At 44.6% G+C, this 13,973-nt stretch overlaps 1 protein-coding gene across 2 annotated transcripts in view; it reads left to right on the plus strand.

Annotated features, from left to right (window-relative positions):
* The window catches only part of LOC109893279 (G protein-activated inward rectifier potassium channel 1-like), a 29,601-nt gene extending 17,227 nt beyond the window's left edge, over positions 1 to 12,374 (plus strand). For both annotated transcript variants that reach the window (XM_031827259.1, XM_020486429.2), the window contains one exon: positions 11,140 to 12,374. In XM_031827259.1, the coding sequence (XP_031683119.1) occupies positions 11,140 to 11,145 (6 nt within the window). In that variant the 3' untranslated portion in view covers positions 11,146 to 12,374. The remainder of the gene's footprint in view (positions 1 to 11,139) is intronic.
* The last annotated feature ends 1,599 nt before the right edge of the window (positions 12,375 to 13,973 follow it).

Below are 13,973 nucleotides of genomic sequence, written 5' to 3' on the forward strand. Positions count from 1 at the left end.
TGATAATGTCATTAAGGCAGGCTGCAGCCAAACGTTTAACCCCCTTTAGCCCCCCCCCCCTTTAGCCTCCCCCCTCTCTCTTTCTCTTTCTCTCTCAGCAGGACTGTGGTTCTCTGAGCTGAGGAGCAAAGCAGGGGGCAGATGAGGGGGTCTGCTCTGTATGAATGAGGTGGCCTTGGAGTCACCTGGGTGGTCCCTTGCACAATGTGACATCCCTTACTCCCCAGAGAAAGACATCCATATCATCCACTGAGAGACAGACAGAGCATTGTCCTGCCATTTGAGAAACCTTCTGTCACCAACTGATAGCCTTTGCAACTTTCTGGTTTCTGATTGGATGGTTATGGGGTCTCTCTACTACCACACTATGACTGTGCATCAGCTCCTGTTCAACTAGAGATGTGTGTTATGTAGGCCTAGTTGTCACAGCTTTCTGACAGGTGTGTGTGTGTGTGTGTGTGTGTGTGTGTGTGTGTGTGTGTGTGTGTGTGTGTGTGTGTGTGTGTGTGTGTGTGTGTGTGTGTGTGTGTGTGTGTGTGTGTGTGTGTGTGTGTGTGTGTGTTAGATGAAGAGAGCCAGTGGTAGGATTGAAAAGTCGCTCGGAGAAGAAGAGGCATTGTATTATGGAAATGGTCCATTTGATTAGTGCCAGTGGAGGCTTTACAAAAGGCTCTCTGCATGGACACGTCACTCTCTGTCCACCAGCTGTTTGCTCACTTGCTCAGCTGCTTTCATTTTCATTCAAGACCCACAAAACATAACATACTGTCAGTGTATCTCAGGATACCTGGATGATGATTGGGCGAACTGGCAGGAACACCGGGCCCTGAAGCCACATCACTTCCTGCTGCACCTGTATACCTTCCCAGTCATGTATCCACCATCAATAATAAATTATAGCAAATTATTCTATATGCAGAAATATAAAATAACTTTAATTCATTTCAGCTTTGGTTTGGTTTGATGATAGTCATGGGTTTGGGTATAACCTTAGGCTTAGGTTGTGATAACCCCTTGGTAGTGATATCACTGTGTCAGTCAAATGTCAGAGAAAGGATCAGTTTCTCTTTCTGCAGTCAGCCAGCTCTGTTTGGGTCAACAGGTTGGGCCAGTAACCGAAAGGTTGCTGGATTGAATCCCTGAGCTGACAAGGTAAAAAAAAGATGTTGTTCTTCCCCCGAACAAGGCAGTTAACCCACTGTTCCCTGGTAGGCCTTCATTATATATACGAATTTGTTATTAACTGACTTGCCTAGTTAAATAAAGGTTCATTTAAAAAATGAACAGAGCAATACAGGTCTCATAAGTGGCTATTTTACAAGAGATGAGGTCAAATAAAAACCTGGCTTGTCAAATCAAATAAAAAAATCAATATACAATTGTATGTCACATGCTTCGTAGATAACAGGTGTAGACTTACAGTGAAATGCTTACTTATGGGTCCTTTTCCAACAATGCAGAGTTAAAGATCAAAATAATATATGATGGATAACGATTTTTTTTTTAAACGAGTAGAAATAACATGGCTAAATACAGGAAGTACCAGTAACGAGTCGATATGCAGGGGTAAGAGATAATTGCGGTAGCTATGTACTGAACGCATAACTTGCCTTGGGAAAGTATTCAGACCCCTAGACTTTTTTCACATTTTGTTAGGTTACAGCCTTATTCTAAAAAAAATGTAATTGTTTTTTTTTCTCATCAATCTACACACAATACTCCATAATGCCAAAACAAAAACACATTTCTAGAAATGTATTAATATCACATTTACATAAGTATTCAGACCCTTTACTCAGTACTTTGTTGAAGCACATTTGGCAGCGAGTCTTCTGTATGACGCTACGAGGTTGGCACACTTGCATTTGGGGAGATTATCCCATTCTTCTCTGCAGATATTCTCAAACTCTGTCAGGCTGGATTGGGAGTGTCACTGCACAGCTATTTTAAGGTCTCTCCAGAGATTTTCGATCGGGTTCAAGACCGGGTTCTGGCTGGGACACTCAAGGACATTCAGAGACATTCAGTCCCAAAGCCACTCCTGCGTTGTCTTGGCTGTGTGTTGTTGTCTTGTTGGAAGGTGAACCTTCGCCCCAGTCTGAGGTCCTGAGCGCTCTGGGGCAGGTTTTCATCACGGATCTCTCTGTACTTAACATCTCCACAGCATGATGCTGCCACCACCATGCTTCACCGTAGGGATGGTGCCAGGTTTTTTCCAGACGTGAAGCTTGGAATTCAGGCAAAGAGTTGAATCTTGGTTTCATCAGACCAGAGAATCTTGTTTCTCATTGTCTGAGAGTCTTTAGGTGCCTTTTGGCAAACTCCAAGCGGGCTGTCATGTGCCTTTTACTGAAGAGTGGTTTCTGTCTGGTCACTCTACCATACAGGCCTGATTGGTGGAGTGCTGCAGAGATGGTTGTCCTTCTGGAAGGTTCTCCCATCTACACAGATGAACTCTAGAGCTCTGTCAGAGTGACCATCGGGTTCTTGGTTACCTCCCTGACGAAGACCCTTCTCCCCTGATTGCTCAGATTGGTTGGGAGGACAGCTCTAGGAAGAGTCTTGGTGGTTCCAAACTTCCATTTAAGAATGATGGTGGCCACTGTGTTCTGGGGGGACCTTCAATGCTGCAGACATTTTTTGGTAACCTTTCCTAGATCTGTGTCTCAACACAATCCTCACTCGGAGCTCTACGAACAATTCCTTCAACCTCATGGCTTGGTTTTTGCTCCTGAAAATAAAAGAGAGCACACTCTAGGAGCTCAGATGCAAAAATTTAATTACCAATGTTTCGACAGCCAAGCTGTCTTCATCAGGGTGTCATCACAAACACTGCGGGATGACTCGTTTATGTAGTGTCAAAAGACACAGGTGTCTGTAATCATGGCCAAGAGTGGCCAAGAGTTTTTGCTCTGACATGCACTGTCAACTGTGAGACCTTATAGAGACAGGTGTGTGCCTTTCCAAATCATGTCCAATCAATTGAATTTGCCACAGGTGGACTCCAATCAAGTTGTAGAAACAAGTCACGGGTTGTATGCAAAGGGTCTGAATACTAATGTAAATAATTATTTTTAATACATTTGAAAAAATGTCTAAAAACCTGTTTTTACTTTGTCATTATGAGGTATTGCTAACGATATTTTTATTTATTTAATCCATTTTAGTCTCAGGCTGTAATGTAACCAAATGTGGAAAAAGGGAAGGGGCCTGAATACTTTCCAAAGGCACTGTAATGGGCATTAACAGCAGCGTGTGTATGGCGTAAGTGTGCATATGTACTGTCACGAATTACTAAGGTGGGTGGAATCAGGCGCAGAGAGCAGGTTTCAGTTATTTGTCAGTTTATTCTCCGGCGCACAAACGACGGTCACGCCAACACACAGGGCGAATAAAATACCCAGCCCTAACACAGGACCAAAATAGTCCGGAGAATAAAACACACGAAAAACCACCATATAACAGGATAACAAAAACAATCCCGCACAAAACAAGGGCGGGACAAACTACTATATATAAGGACGCTAATTAAACTAAAATACACACAGGTGAAACTAATAAGACAAAACCAACAGACAAACGAAAAAGGGATCGGTAGCGGCAAGTAGGATGGTGACGACGACCGCCGAGCACCGCCCGAACAGGCAGGGGAGCCAACTTTGGCGGAAGTCGTGACATGTACAGTGGGGCAAAAAAGTATTTAGTCAGCCACCAATTGTGCAAGTTCTCCCACTTAAAAAGATGAGAGAGGCCTGTAATTTTCATCATAGGTACACTTCAACTATGACAGACAAAATTAGAAAAAAATCCAGAAAATCACATTGTAGGATTTTTAATGAATTTAATTTGCAAATTATGGTGGAAAATAAGTATTTGGTCACCTACAAACAAGCAAGATTTCTGGCTCTCACAGACCTGTAACTTCTTCTTTAAGAGGCTCCTCTGTCCTCCACTCGTTACCTGTATTAATGGCACCTGTTTGAACTTGTTATCAGTATAAAAGACACCTGTCCACAACCTCAAACAGTCACACTCCAAACTCCACTATGGCCAAGACCAAAGAGCTGTCAAAGGACACCAGAAACAAAATTGTAGACCTGCACCAGGCTGAGAAAACTGAATCTGAAATAGGTAAGCAGCTTGTTTTGAAGAAATCAACAGTGGGAGCAATTATTAGGAATTGGAAGACATACAAGACCACTGATAATCTCCCTCGATCTGGGGCTCCACACAAGATCTTACCCCGTGGTGTCAAAATTATCACAAGAACGGTGGGCAAAAATCCCAAAACCACATGGGGGGACCTAGTGAATGACCTGCAGAGAGCTGGGACCAAAGTAACAAAGCCTACCATCAGTAACACACTACGCCGCCAGGGACTCAAATCCTGCAGTGCCAGACGTGTCCCCCTGCTTAAGCCAGTACATGTCCAGGCCCGTCTGAAGTTTGCTAGAGAGCATTTGGATGATCCAGAAGAAGATTGGGAGAATGTCATATGGTCAGATGAGGACAAAGAATGCTGAGTTGCATCCAAAGAACACCATACCTACTGTGAAGCATGGGGGTGGAAACATCATGCTTTGGGGCTGTTTTTCTGCAAAGGGACCAGGACGACTGATCCGTGTAAAGGAAAAAATTAATGGGGCCATGTATCGTGAGATTTTGAGTGAAAACCTCCTTCCATCAGCAAGGGCATTGATGATAAAACGTGGCTGGGTCTTTCAGCATGACAATGATCCCAAACACACCACCCGGGCAACGAAGGAGTGGCTTCATAAGAAGCATTTCAAGGTCCTGGAGTGGCCTAGCCAGTCTCCAGATCTCAACCCCATAGAAAATCTTTGGAGGGAATTGAAAGTCCGTGTTGCCTAGTAACAGCCCCAAAACATCACTGCTCTAGAGGAGATCTGCATGGAGGAATGGGCCGAAATACCAGCAACAGTTTGTGAAAACCTTGTGAAGACTTACAGAAAACGTTGGACCTCTGTCATTGCCAACAAAGGGTATATAACAAAGTATTGAGATAAACTTTTGTTATTGACCAAATACTTATTTTCCACCATCATTTGCAAATAAATTCATTAAAAATCCTACAATGTGATTTTCTGGATTTTTTTTCTCCATTTGTCTGTCATAGTTTAAGTGTACCTATGATGAAAATTACAGGCCTCTCTCATATTTTTAAGTGGGAGAACTTGCACAATTGGTGGCTGACTAAATACTTTTTTGCCCTACTGTATGTCTGGGTGTGTGTGTGAGTGTGTGGGTATGTGCACTGTATGTGCATAGATTCAGTGCAAGAGAGTTAGTGCAAAAAAAGGACATTGCAGGTAGCCATTTGATTCATTATTTATCAGTCTTGTTTAGAAGTCTTATGACTTGGGGTTAAATTCTGTTCAGGGTTCTGTTGGTTTCAGACTTGGTGCACTGGTACTACTTGCCGTGCGTTAGCAGAGAGAACAGTCTATGACTTGGGTGGCTGGAGTCTTTGACAATTCTTTGGGCCTACCTCTGACACCACCTGGTATAGAGGTTGTGGATGGCAGGGAGCTTGGCCACAGTGATATACTGGGCCATATGCACTACCCTCTGTAATGCCTTGCGATCGGATGCCAAGCAGTTGCCATACCAAGCGGTGATGGAGCAAGTCAAGATGCTCTTGATGTTGCAGCTGTATAACTTTTTGAGGATCTGAGGGCCCATGCCATCTGAGGGTCCATCTTTTCAGCCTCTTGAGGGGGAAGAGGTATTGTCCTCTTAGTAGATCCTTTAGTGATGTGGACAAAGGAATTTGAAGCGCTCAACCTACTCCACTACAACCCCATCGATGTGAATGGGGGGCATGCTCAGCTCTCCGTTTCCTGTAGTCCAGAATCAGCTCCTTTGTCTTACTGATGTTGAGGGAGAGGTTGTTGTCCTGGCATCCTTTGTCCGCACCACACAGGGCATTTGAACTGATTCCAGAGGCCGATACAAAACAACACCGCCAGAGGAGAGGGAGTCGGACTTCGAAGACCCACCGCTTCCGAGTATATTACTTGCTAATGTCCAGTCCCTAGATAACAAAGTTGACAAAATCTGGGCACGGGTTGCTTTCCAGAGAGACATCAGGGATTGTAACATACTCTGTATCACTCTTTCGGGATATGCTGTTGGAGTCGGTACAGCCACCTGGATTCTCAGTGCATGGCAGCATTTGCACAAAACTGAAAGCGTGTACCACCGCATTTAACCATGGCAAGGTGACTGGGAATATGACAGAATAAAAACAGAGTAGTCATTCACTCACGCAAGGCAATAAAAAAAGCTAAATGTCAGTATAGAGACAAAGTCGAGTTGCAATTCAACGGCTCAGACACAAGACATATGTGGCAGGGTCTACAGACAATCACGGACTACAAAAGGAAAACCAGCCACGTCGCATACACCAACGTCTTGCTTCCAGACAAACTAAACACCTTCTCTGCCTTCACCTTCGAGGATAATACAGTGCCACCGACGCGGCCCGCTACCAAGGACTGTGGGCTCTCCTTCTCTGTGGCAGACATGAGTCTGATATTTAAACATGTTAACCCTCGCAAGGCTGCCGGCCTAGACAGCATCCCTAGCTGCGTCCTCAGAGCATGCACAGACCAGCTGGCTGGTGTGTTTACAGACATATTCAATCTCTCCCTATCCCAATCTGCTGTCCCCACATCCTTTAATAAGATGGCCATAATTGTTCCTGTACCCAAGAATGCAAAGGTAACTGAACTAAATTACTATTGCCCTGTGGCACTCACTTCTGCCATCATGAAGTGCTTTGAGAGACTAGTCAAGGATCATATCACCTCCACCTTATCTGTCACCCTAGACCCACTTCAATTTGCTTACCGCCCCAATAGGTCCACAAATGGTCCAATCGCCATCACACTGCACACTGCTCTATTCCATCTGGACCAGAGGAATACCTACAGTGGCTTGCGAAAGTATTCACCCCCTTTGGCATTTTCCCTATTTTGTTGCCTTACAACCTGGAATTAAAATAGATTTTTGGGGGTGTTTGTATCATTTGATTTACACAACATGCCTACCACTTTGAAGATGCAAAATATTTTTTATTGTGGAACAAAAAACTGAAAACTTGAGCGTGCATAACTTTTCAACTTTTTTAGATTTTCCCTGTATTTAGTGCCATTCCTTCAATTCTGACCAGTTACCCAGTCCCTGCTGATGAAAAACATTCCCACAGCATGATGCTGCCACCACCATGCTTCACTGTGGGGAGAGGGTTCTCAAAGTGATGAGAGTTGTTGGGTTTGCACCAGACATAGCATTTTCTTTGATGGCCAAAATGAAATACAAATTTAAAATACATTTGAATTACAGGTTGTAATGCAACAAAATAGGAAAAACGCCAAGGGGGATGAATCATTTTGTAAGGCACTGTATGTAAGAATGCAATTTATTGACTATAGCTCAGCATTCAACACCATAGTACCATCCAAGCTCATCATTAAGCTTGAGGCCCTGGGTCTCAACCCTGCCCTGCACAATTGGGTCCTGGACTTCCTGAAGGGCCACCCCCAGGTGGTGAAGGTAGGAAACAACATCTCCCCTTTGTTGATCCTCAACACTGGGGCCCCACAAGGGTGCGTGCTCATCGACCTCCTGTATTCCCTGTTCACCTTCAACTCAATCATCAAGTTTGCAGACAACACTAGTAGGCTTGATTACCAACAACGACGAGAGTCTACAGGGAGAAGGCTCAACATCAACCAAACAAAGGAGATGATCGTGGACTTCAGGAAACAGTGGAGGGAGCTCCCCCCTACCCACATCGACAGGACAGCAGTGGAGAAGGTGGAAAGTTTTAAGTTCCATGGCGTACAAATGAAAATGGTCCACCCACACAGACAGTGTGTTGAAGAAGGTGCAACAGTGCCTCTACAACCTCAGTAGGCTGAAGAAATTTGGCTTGTCACCTAAAACCCTCACAAACCTTTACAGATGCACAATTCAGAGGATCCTGTCGGCAGGGCTCTCCAGAGGGTGGTGCGGTCTGCACAACGCATCACTGGCGGCAAACTACCTACCCTCCAGGAAACTTACATTAACCGATGTCACAGGAAGGCCAACAATATAATCAAGGACAACAACCACCCGAGCCACTGCCTGTTCACCCCGCTACCATCCAAAAGGCGAGGTCAGTACAGGTGCATCAAAGCTGGGACCAAGAGACTGAAAAACAGCTTCTATCTCAAGGCCATCAGACTGTTAAACAGCTACCACTAGCACAGAGAGGCTGCTGCCTACATATAGACCTGAAATCATTGGCCACTTTAATAAATGGAACACGAATCACTTTAATAATGCCACTTTAATAATGTTGACATATCTCACATTACTCATCTCATACAGTTGAAGTTGGAAGTTTACATTCGCTGTGTTTTTGCTGGACACGGATGACATGGTATGCTGGTATGCTGGTGACCACCATCAAAGTGCTGAATTATTTAATACAGTACATAAAATACAGTTGAATTCGGAAGTTTACATACACCTCTGTCAAATACATTTAAACACAGTTTTTCACAAGTCCTGAAATTTAATCCTCGTAAAAATTATTTGTTTTAGGTCAATTAGGATCACCACTTTATTTTAAGAATGTGAAATGTCAGAATAATAGTAGAGAGAATGATTTATTTCAGCTTTTATTTCTTTCATCACATTCCCAGTGGGTCAGAAGTTTACATACACTCAATTAGAATTTGGTAGCATTGCCTTTAAATTGTTTAACTTCGGTCAAACGTTTCGGGTAGTCTTCCACAGGCTTCCCACAATAAGTTGGGTGAATTTTGGCCCCTTCCTCCTGACAGAGCTGGTGTAACTGAGGTTGTAGGCCTCCTTGCTCACACATGCTTTTTCAGTTCTGCCCACAAATTTCCATTGGATTGAGGTCAGGGCTTTGTGATGGCCACTCCAATACCTTGACTTTGTTGTCCTTAAGCCATTTTGCCACAACTTTGGAAGTATGATTGGGGTCATTGTCCATTTGGAAGACCAATTTGTGACCAAGCTTTAACTTCCTGACTGGTGTCTTGAGATATATCAATTTTCCTCCCTCATGATGCAGCAAAGCACCCCGACAACATGATGCTGCCACCCCCGTGAGACACTGTTGGAATGGTGTTCTTCGGCTTGCAATTTTTGGCTGATTTCTTTTGTTTTCCCCATGAGTTCAAGAAAAGAGGCACAGATTCTTATTCCATTCCTTACTTAGATTTATGTGTATTAGGTATTTGTTGTGGAATTTTTAAATATTACCTGTTAGATATTGCTGCACTGGAACTAGAAGCACAAGCATTTCGCTGCACTCACAATAACATCTGATAACCATGTGTATGTGACCAATAGAATTGGATTTGATTTGATTTGAGTGCTACAGGGTGATAGTCATTCATAAAGTTTACCTTTGCGTTCTTGGGCACAGGAACGATGGTTATTTGCTTGAAACATGTAGGTATTACAGACTGGGTGAGGGAGAGGTTGAAATCAGCGCATTCTCCTGGTAATCCATCTGTCCCTTTGGCCTTGTGAATGTTAACCTCTTTAAAGGTCTTACTCACATCAGCTAAGGAGAGTTTGATCACAGTCCTCTGGAACAGCTGGTTCTCTCACGCATGGTTCAGTGTTGCTTGCCTCGAAGTGAGCATAGAAGGTATTTAACTAGTCTGGTCAGCTCGTGTCACTGTAATCACTGCAATCTGTGATAGTTTGCAAGCCCTGTCACATCCGACGAGGGTCAGAGCTGATATAGTGGGCTTCGATCTTAGTCTTGTATTGACGATTTGCCTGTTGGATGGTTCATCGAAGGGCATAATGACATTTCTTATAAGAGTCCGGGTTAATGTCTCGCTCCTTGAAAGTGGAAGCTCTAGCCTTTAGCTCAGTGTGTATGTTGCCTCTAATCCATGGCTTCTGGTTGGGATATGTATGTACTGTCGCTGTTGGGACGACGTTGCCAATGCATTTATTAATGAGGCACCCAGAGAAGGCTGTGCTCAGGATGATGCTTCGGTCATTATCTGGCTGACTCTTAGAGACCTTTTTAAATAGGACTAGGATGTAATGTAACCAACCACCTTTTCATATAGGACTATAGAACATCACGCTGATAGCAATACCAGAATACCCTTTCCTTGGCTACAGGTGCTACATGTTTTCTTTTTATTGATGCATGGATGCTGCAATTTCTGCTACAATGTTACTGCTCTTTACTTAGGAGTATCATGTTTTGTTTATGGTAGACTAGATTCAACTTATTTATATGAGTAAGTCTATTAGTACTATTGATAGGAGAAATAAACAACTGGTAATTATGACTAAATGCATTACAACACTGATCAAAGGGATGTGTCACCTTAGGCCTCTAGTGATTGCCATGGATACAAAATAACAGCTGTAGAATCAGGTAGGATGTGGTTGAGACAGAGCTAGATATAGAAAAGAAAGGTATCGAGCTATGACTCCCAGCCTAGAACGACTTGCAGCCAATATCTCCTTTAGTCAGCTGTCTCCATCAAGCTCATTTGAGCCAATGGCCCCACACTCTGCAGAGGCAGAGGGAGGTAAACAGTGAGTGCAATATCTGTTTGTCTCAGGGTCAGCCTCAGCCATACCTATTAGTGGAAACTTTTCGATGAGTAACAGTGCCGTGGCCATTTTTATGAGCCATCAGAGGAACGGCAAACGTCTTCCAGCTAGATTTAAGGGTGCACCAGCATTTAAATCTCCCCTCTATGGCAAGAGTGAGGGAGGTCTGTGCCAAAGTAGGTCTGTGTCAGGGAAATTGCTTTTTCTCATGCTGTCAGACAACAATTCAAAGACTGAATTGTTTCCACACATGCTGAGAGTGGAAGAGAAAAAAAGAGAAGGGGGGTGGAGGGAGAGGATGAGATAAGCAGGAGGGGGTTGGTTGCTGCATCATTTTTCTCTTTCTTCCATGCCTTATTGTTTGATGTTAACTGAACTCTACAATATTTTCATCATATTTATAAAAAATGACAAGGCTATTTAACACCTGTGTTTGTGCTGCCTAGTCAATGCTGGAGACTGAGTTTCACTTTTTAATTCCCTCTCTTTCTCCCTCTCTCTCAGGTATGACGTGTCAGGCGCGGACATCGTACACGGAGGATGAGGTGTTGTGGGGCCACCGCTTCCTGCCTGTCATGTCTCTGGAGGAGGGATTCTTCAGGGTGGACTACTCCCAGTTCCACAGCACTTTCGAGGTCAACACCCCACCCTACAGCGTCAAGGATCACGACGAGAAATCCTCCCTGCCTTCACCCCTCTCCACCCCCACGCTGGGCGAGAGCCACGGGCACGCCCGACGTGCCCGGGTCTTCTCTGTGGACTGCATCAACACTACGGACAGGGAGGAGCGGGCAGGGCAGTCCAGGCTGCCCAGTAAGCTTCAGAGGATGAGCTCGTCTGGGAAGGAGGACCTACAGAGGAAGGTTCTGATGCTGAGCTCCCAGCACTCCGAGAAGGCCTGTAGTACTGGAGACCTGCCTCTCAAGTTGCAGCGTCTCAGCTCCTCCCCCGGTCCAGAGGCTGCAGCTCGGCTGCAGCTCAAGGCCTTGAAACTGGGCTTTGAACCCATGACCCAGTCCACTGGAGACCTGCAGCTGCCCCCCACCCCAGCCCCTGTCCCCGCCCGTATCCACACCCCTCTGCCCTCAGGAGGGGGCCGACCAGAGGACAACCTGCCGGCCAAATTACGCAGGATGAATGCTGACCGCTGAGGTCATCATGGCCAGACTTTGCATGCATCCCAAATGGAACCCTAGTCTCTATTTAGTGCACTACTTTAGAACAGGGCCCATAGGGGGCTCTGGTCAAAAGTAATGCACTATGTAGGGAATAGGGTGTTATTTGGGACACATCCCCAGAGTCTAACTTCTCTTTGACCACACATCAAACTATGGAGAGAGGGAAAATGGAACGTGACTGAAAAACAATGATATGGAAGGGAAAAATAACTGATGGACGGTGTGTCACTACTTCTGTTTTTTCAAACACAATCTTTACTGGAATTACTGTGATTTTTGGGTGTTTTACAGCAACAGTGTTCATACTGGTCAAACACACACACACACACACACACACACACACACACACACACACACACACACACACACACACACACACACACACACACACACACACACACACACACACACACACACACACACACACACACACACACACTAATCTTTCCATCATCACCCCCACACTCTAAAGAATTGTGCATGTATACAATCAATCCATCTGAATGCACTACATACCCCCTCTCTTAGTTTTAAACAAATAAAATATATTTAAGATGATAATATGTGGTGTACCTGCAACTTCCTTTGTCTATATTCTAGTTCCCATCAAACATCTACTTAGCTAAGAAATACAGTCAAAATGCAATCTACATCTTGTTGTTGTTATTATTCACAATTGGGGCAGTATGTTATCTGTAATCTGCTACTCATTAGTTTACATAACACCTTTGTTTTCACATTTAACAGGTTGTTGATGGCCTAATCTTATAGCTGCTGGCGCGAGACACTTTCTATAACAGTTCCATAACTCCTTTGAACAGAGTCCGACACAGTAGATAATGGACTTTGCTGATACCAGAGAGAAAACACAGTCTTCGTCCAAATGGCACCCTACAGAGGCTTGTCCTTGGTGGTGATTGGCTGGTGTTTGGGAGTGGAGGAAGCGGAGGATAGGGAGTGAAACAGTGGAGGAAGTGTCCACCCCCTTCAGACGGGCAGAGACAAGTAGCATGGCTAAATTGACTAAACAGACTTACAGACATACAGACACACACACTCTCTTTCAATTGACTTGTAGCCCGTTGTCGCTGAAAGGAATTATGATTATTATATAGAGTAGGATACACATTAGTCACAAGACTTCTCTCACAATGAAGTCTTTGTCACGCTGGTATAAATGATTCGGGAGGAATGCGTAATAGCGTTTTTTTTACTGTACCCAAATTACGGCGTGCCGTGTAAAGGCACGGGGATGAAGACCAAACAAACATGTAACAAAAACACAGGGTTGAAACCCAAACAAAAGAGCGAGGAGTACCTCGAATAAATACACACGCGCACAATGGTTAACGCACGGGACGAGACCCGTAATCATTTGCGCAATCCATAAGGGCATGAAAGCCCAAAACCCAGGTACTCACACGCACCAATGGACATTGTGACAATAATCAACCCCCAATGGAAACCAAAGGGCACATAAATACAAAATACTAATCAGTGGAAATAGAGGACAGGTGTGCGTGATGATAGTTCCGGAGGGATCCGTGACAGTCTTCATTATAAAGTCCAACGGCAGACTTTAAGGACAGAAGCTTTGAAATGAACACAACCTGTAACTCATCTGAACGAATGGAGAGGAAAAAGTGGAGAGGGAGAGAGCAAGGGAGGAGAACAGAGAGAAAAGAAAGAGTGGAGAGGGTCACCTGAGCTCAGGGACAGAAGTGCAGCGTAGGCTTTGGGAGGATTTGTCCATGTCTACGTCCCAAATGGCCCGTAGGGCTCTGTTTAAAAATATTGCACTATGAAGGGGAATGGGGTGCTATTTGGCATGCAGCCAACACAGGCCTCAGTGGGATTTAGCACTCCTGTGAGTAGAGGGTTCAGACAAACGGATGTATGATAGTTAGAGGCACCCACCCACCAAGCACTAATTTCTCCACCAACGCCACAAAGGGAGGAGATTCGACCAGGGGAATTCGATTTTCCCTACTTGAGGTGCACGCCTGAAGCGACCTGCGTGGAGGGATCTCTAGCCTCTGGTAATGAATTCCTCACTGCGTTCGCCCACTCAGAGTTTAGGCTAAAGCCTGACCTGATCCACACGATCCAACCTTTTCATTTAGCAGCATAAAGAGTCTGTAAGTGTGTGTGTGTGTGTGT

Source organism: Oncorhynchus kisutch, linkage group LG6 (assembly GCF_002021735.2).
Source record: "Oncorhynchus kisutch isolate 150728-3 linkage group LG6, Okis_V2, whole genome shotgun sequence".
NCBI classification, from domain to species: domain Eukaryota; kingdom Metazoa; phylum Chordata; class Actinopteri; order Salmoniformes; family Salmonidae; genus Oncorhynchus; species Oncorhynchus kisutch.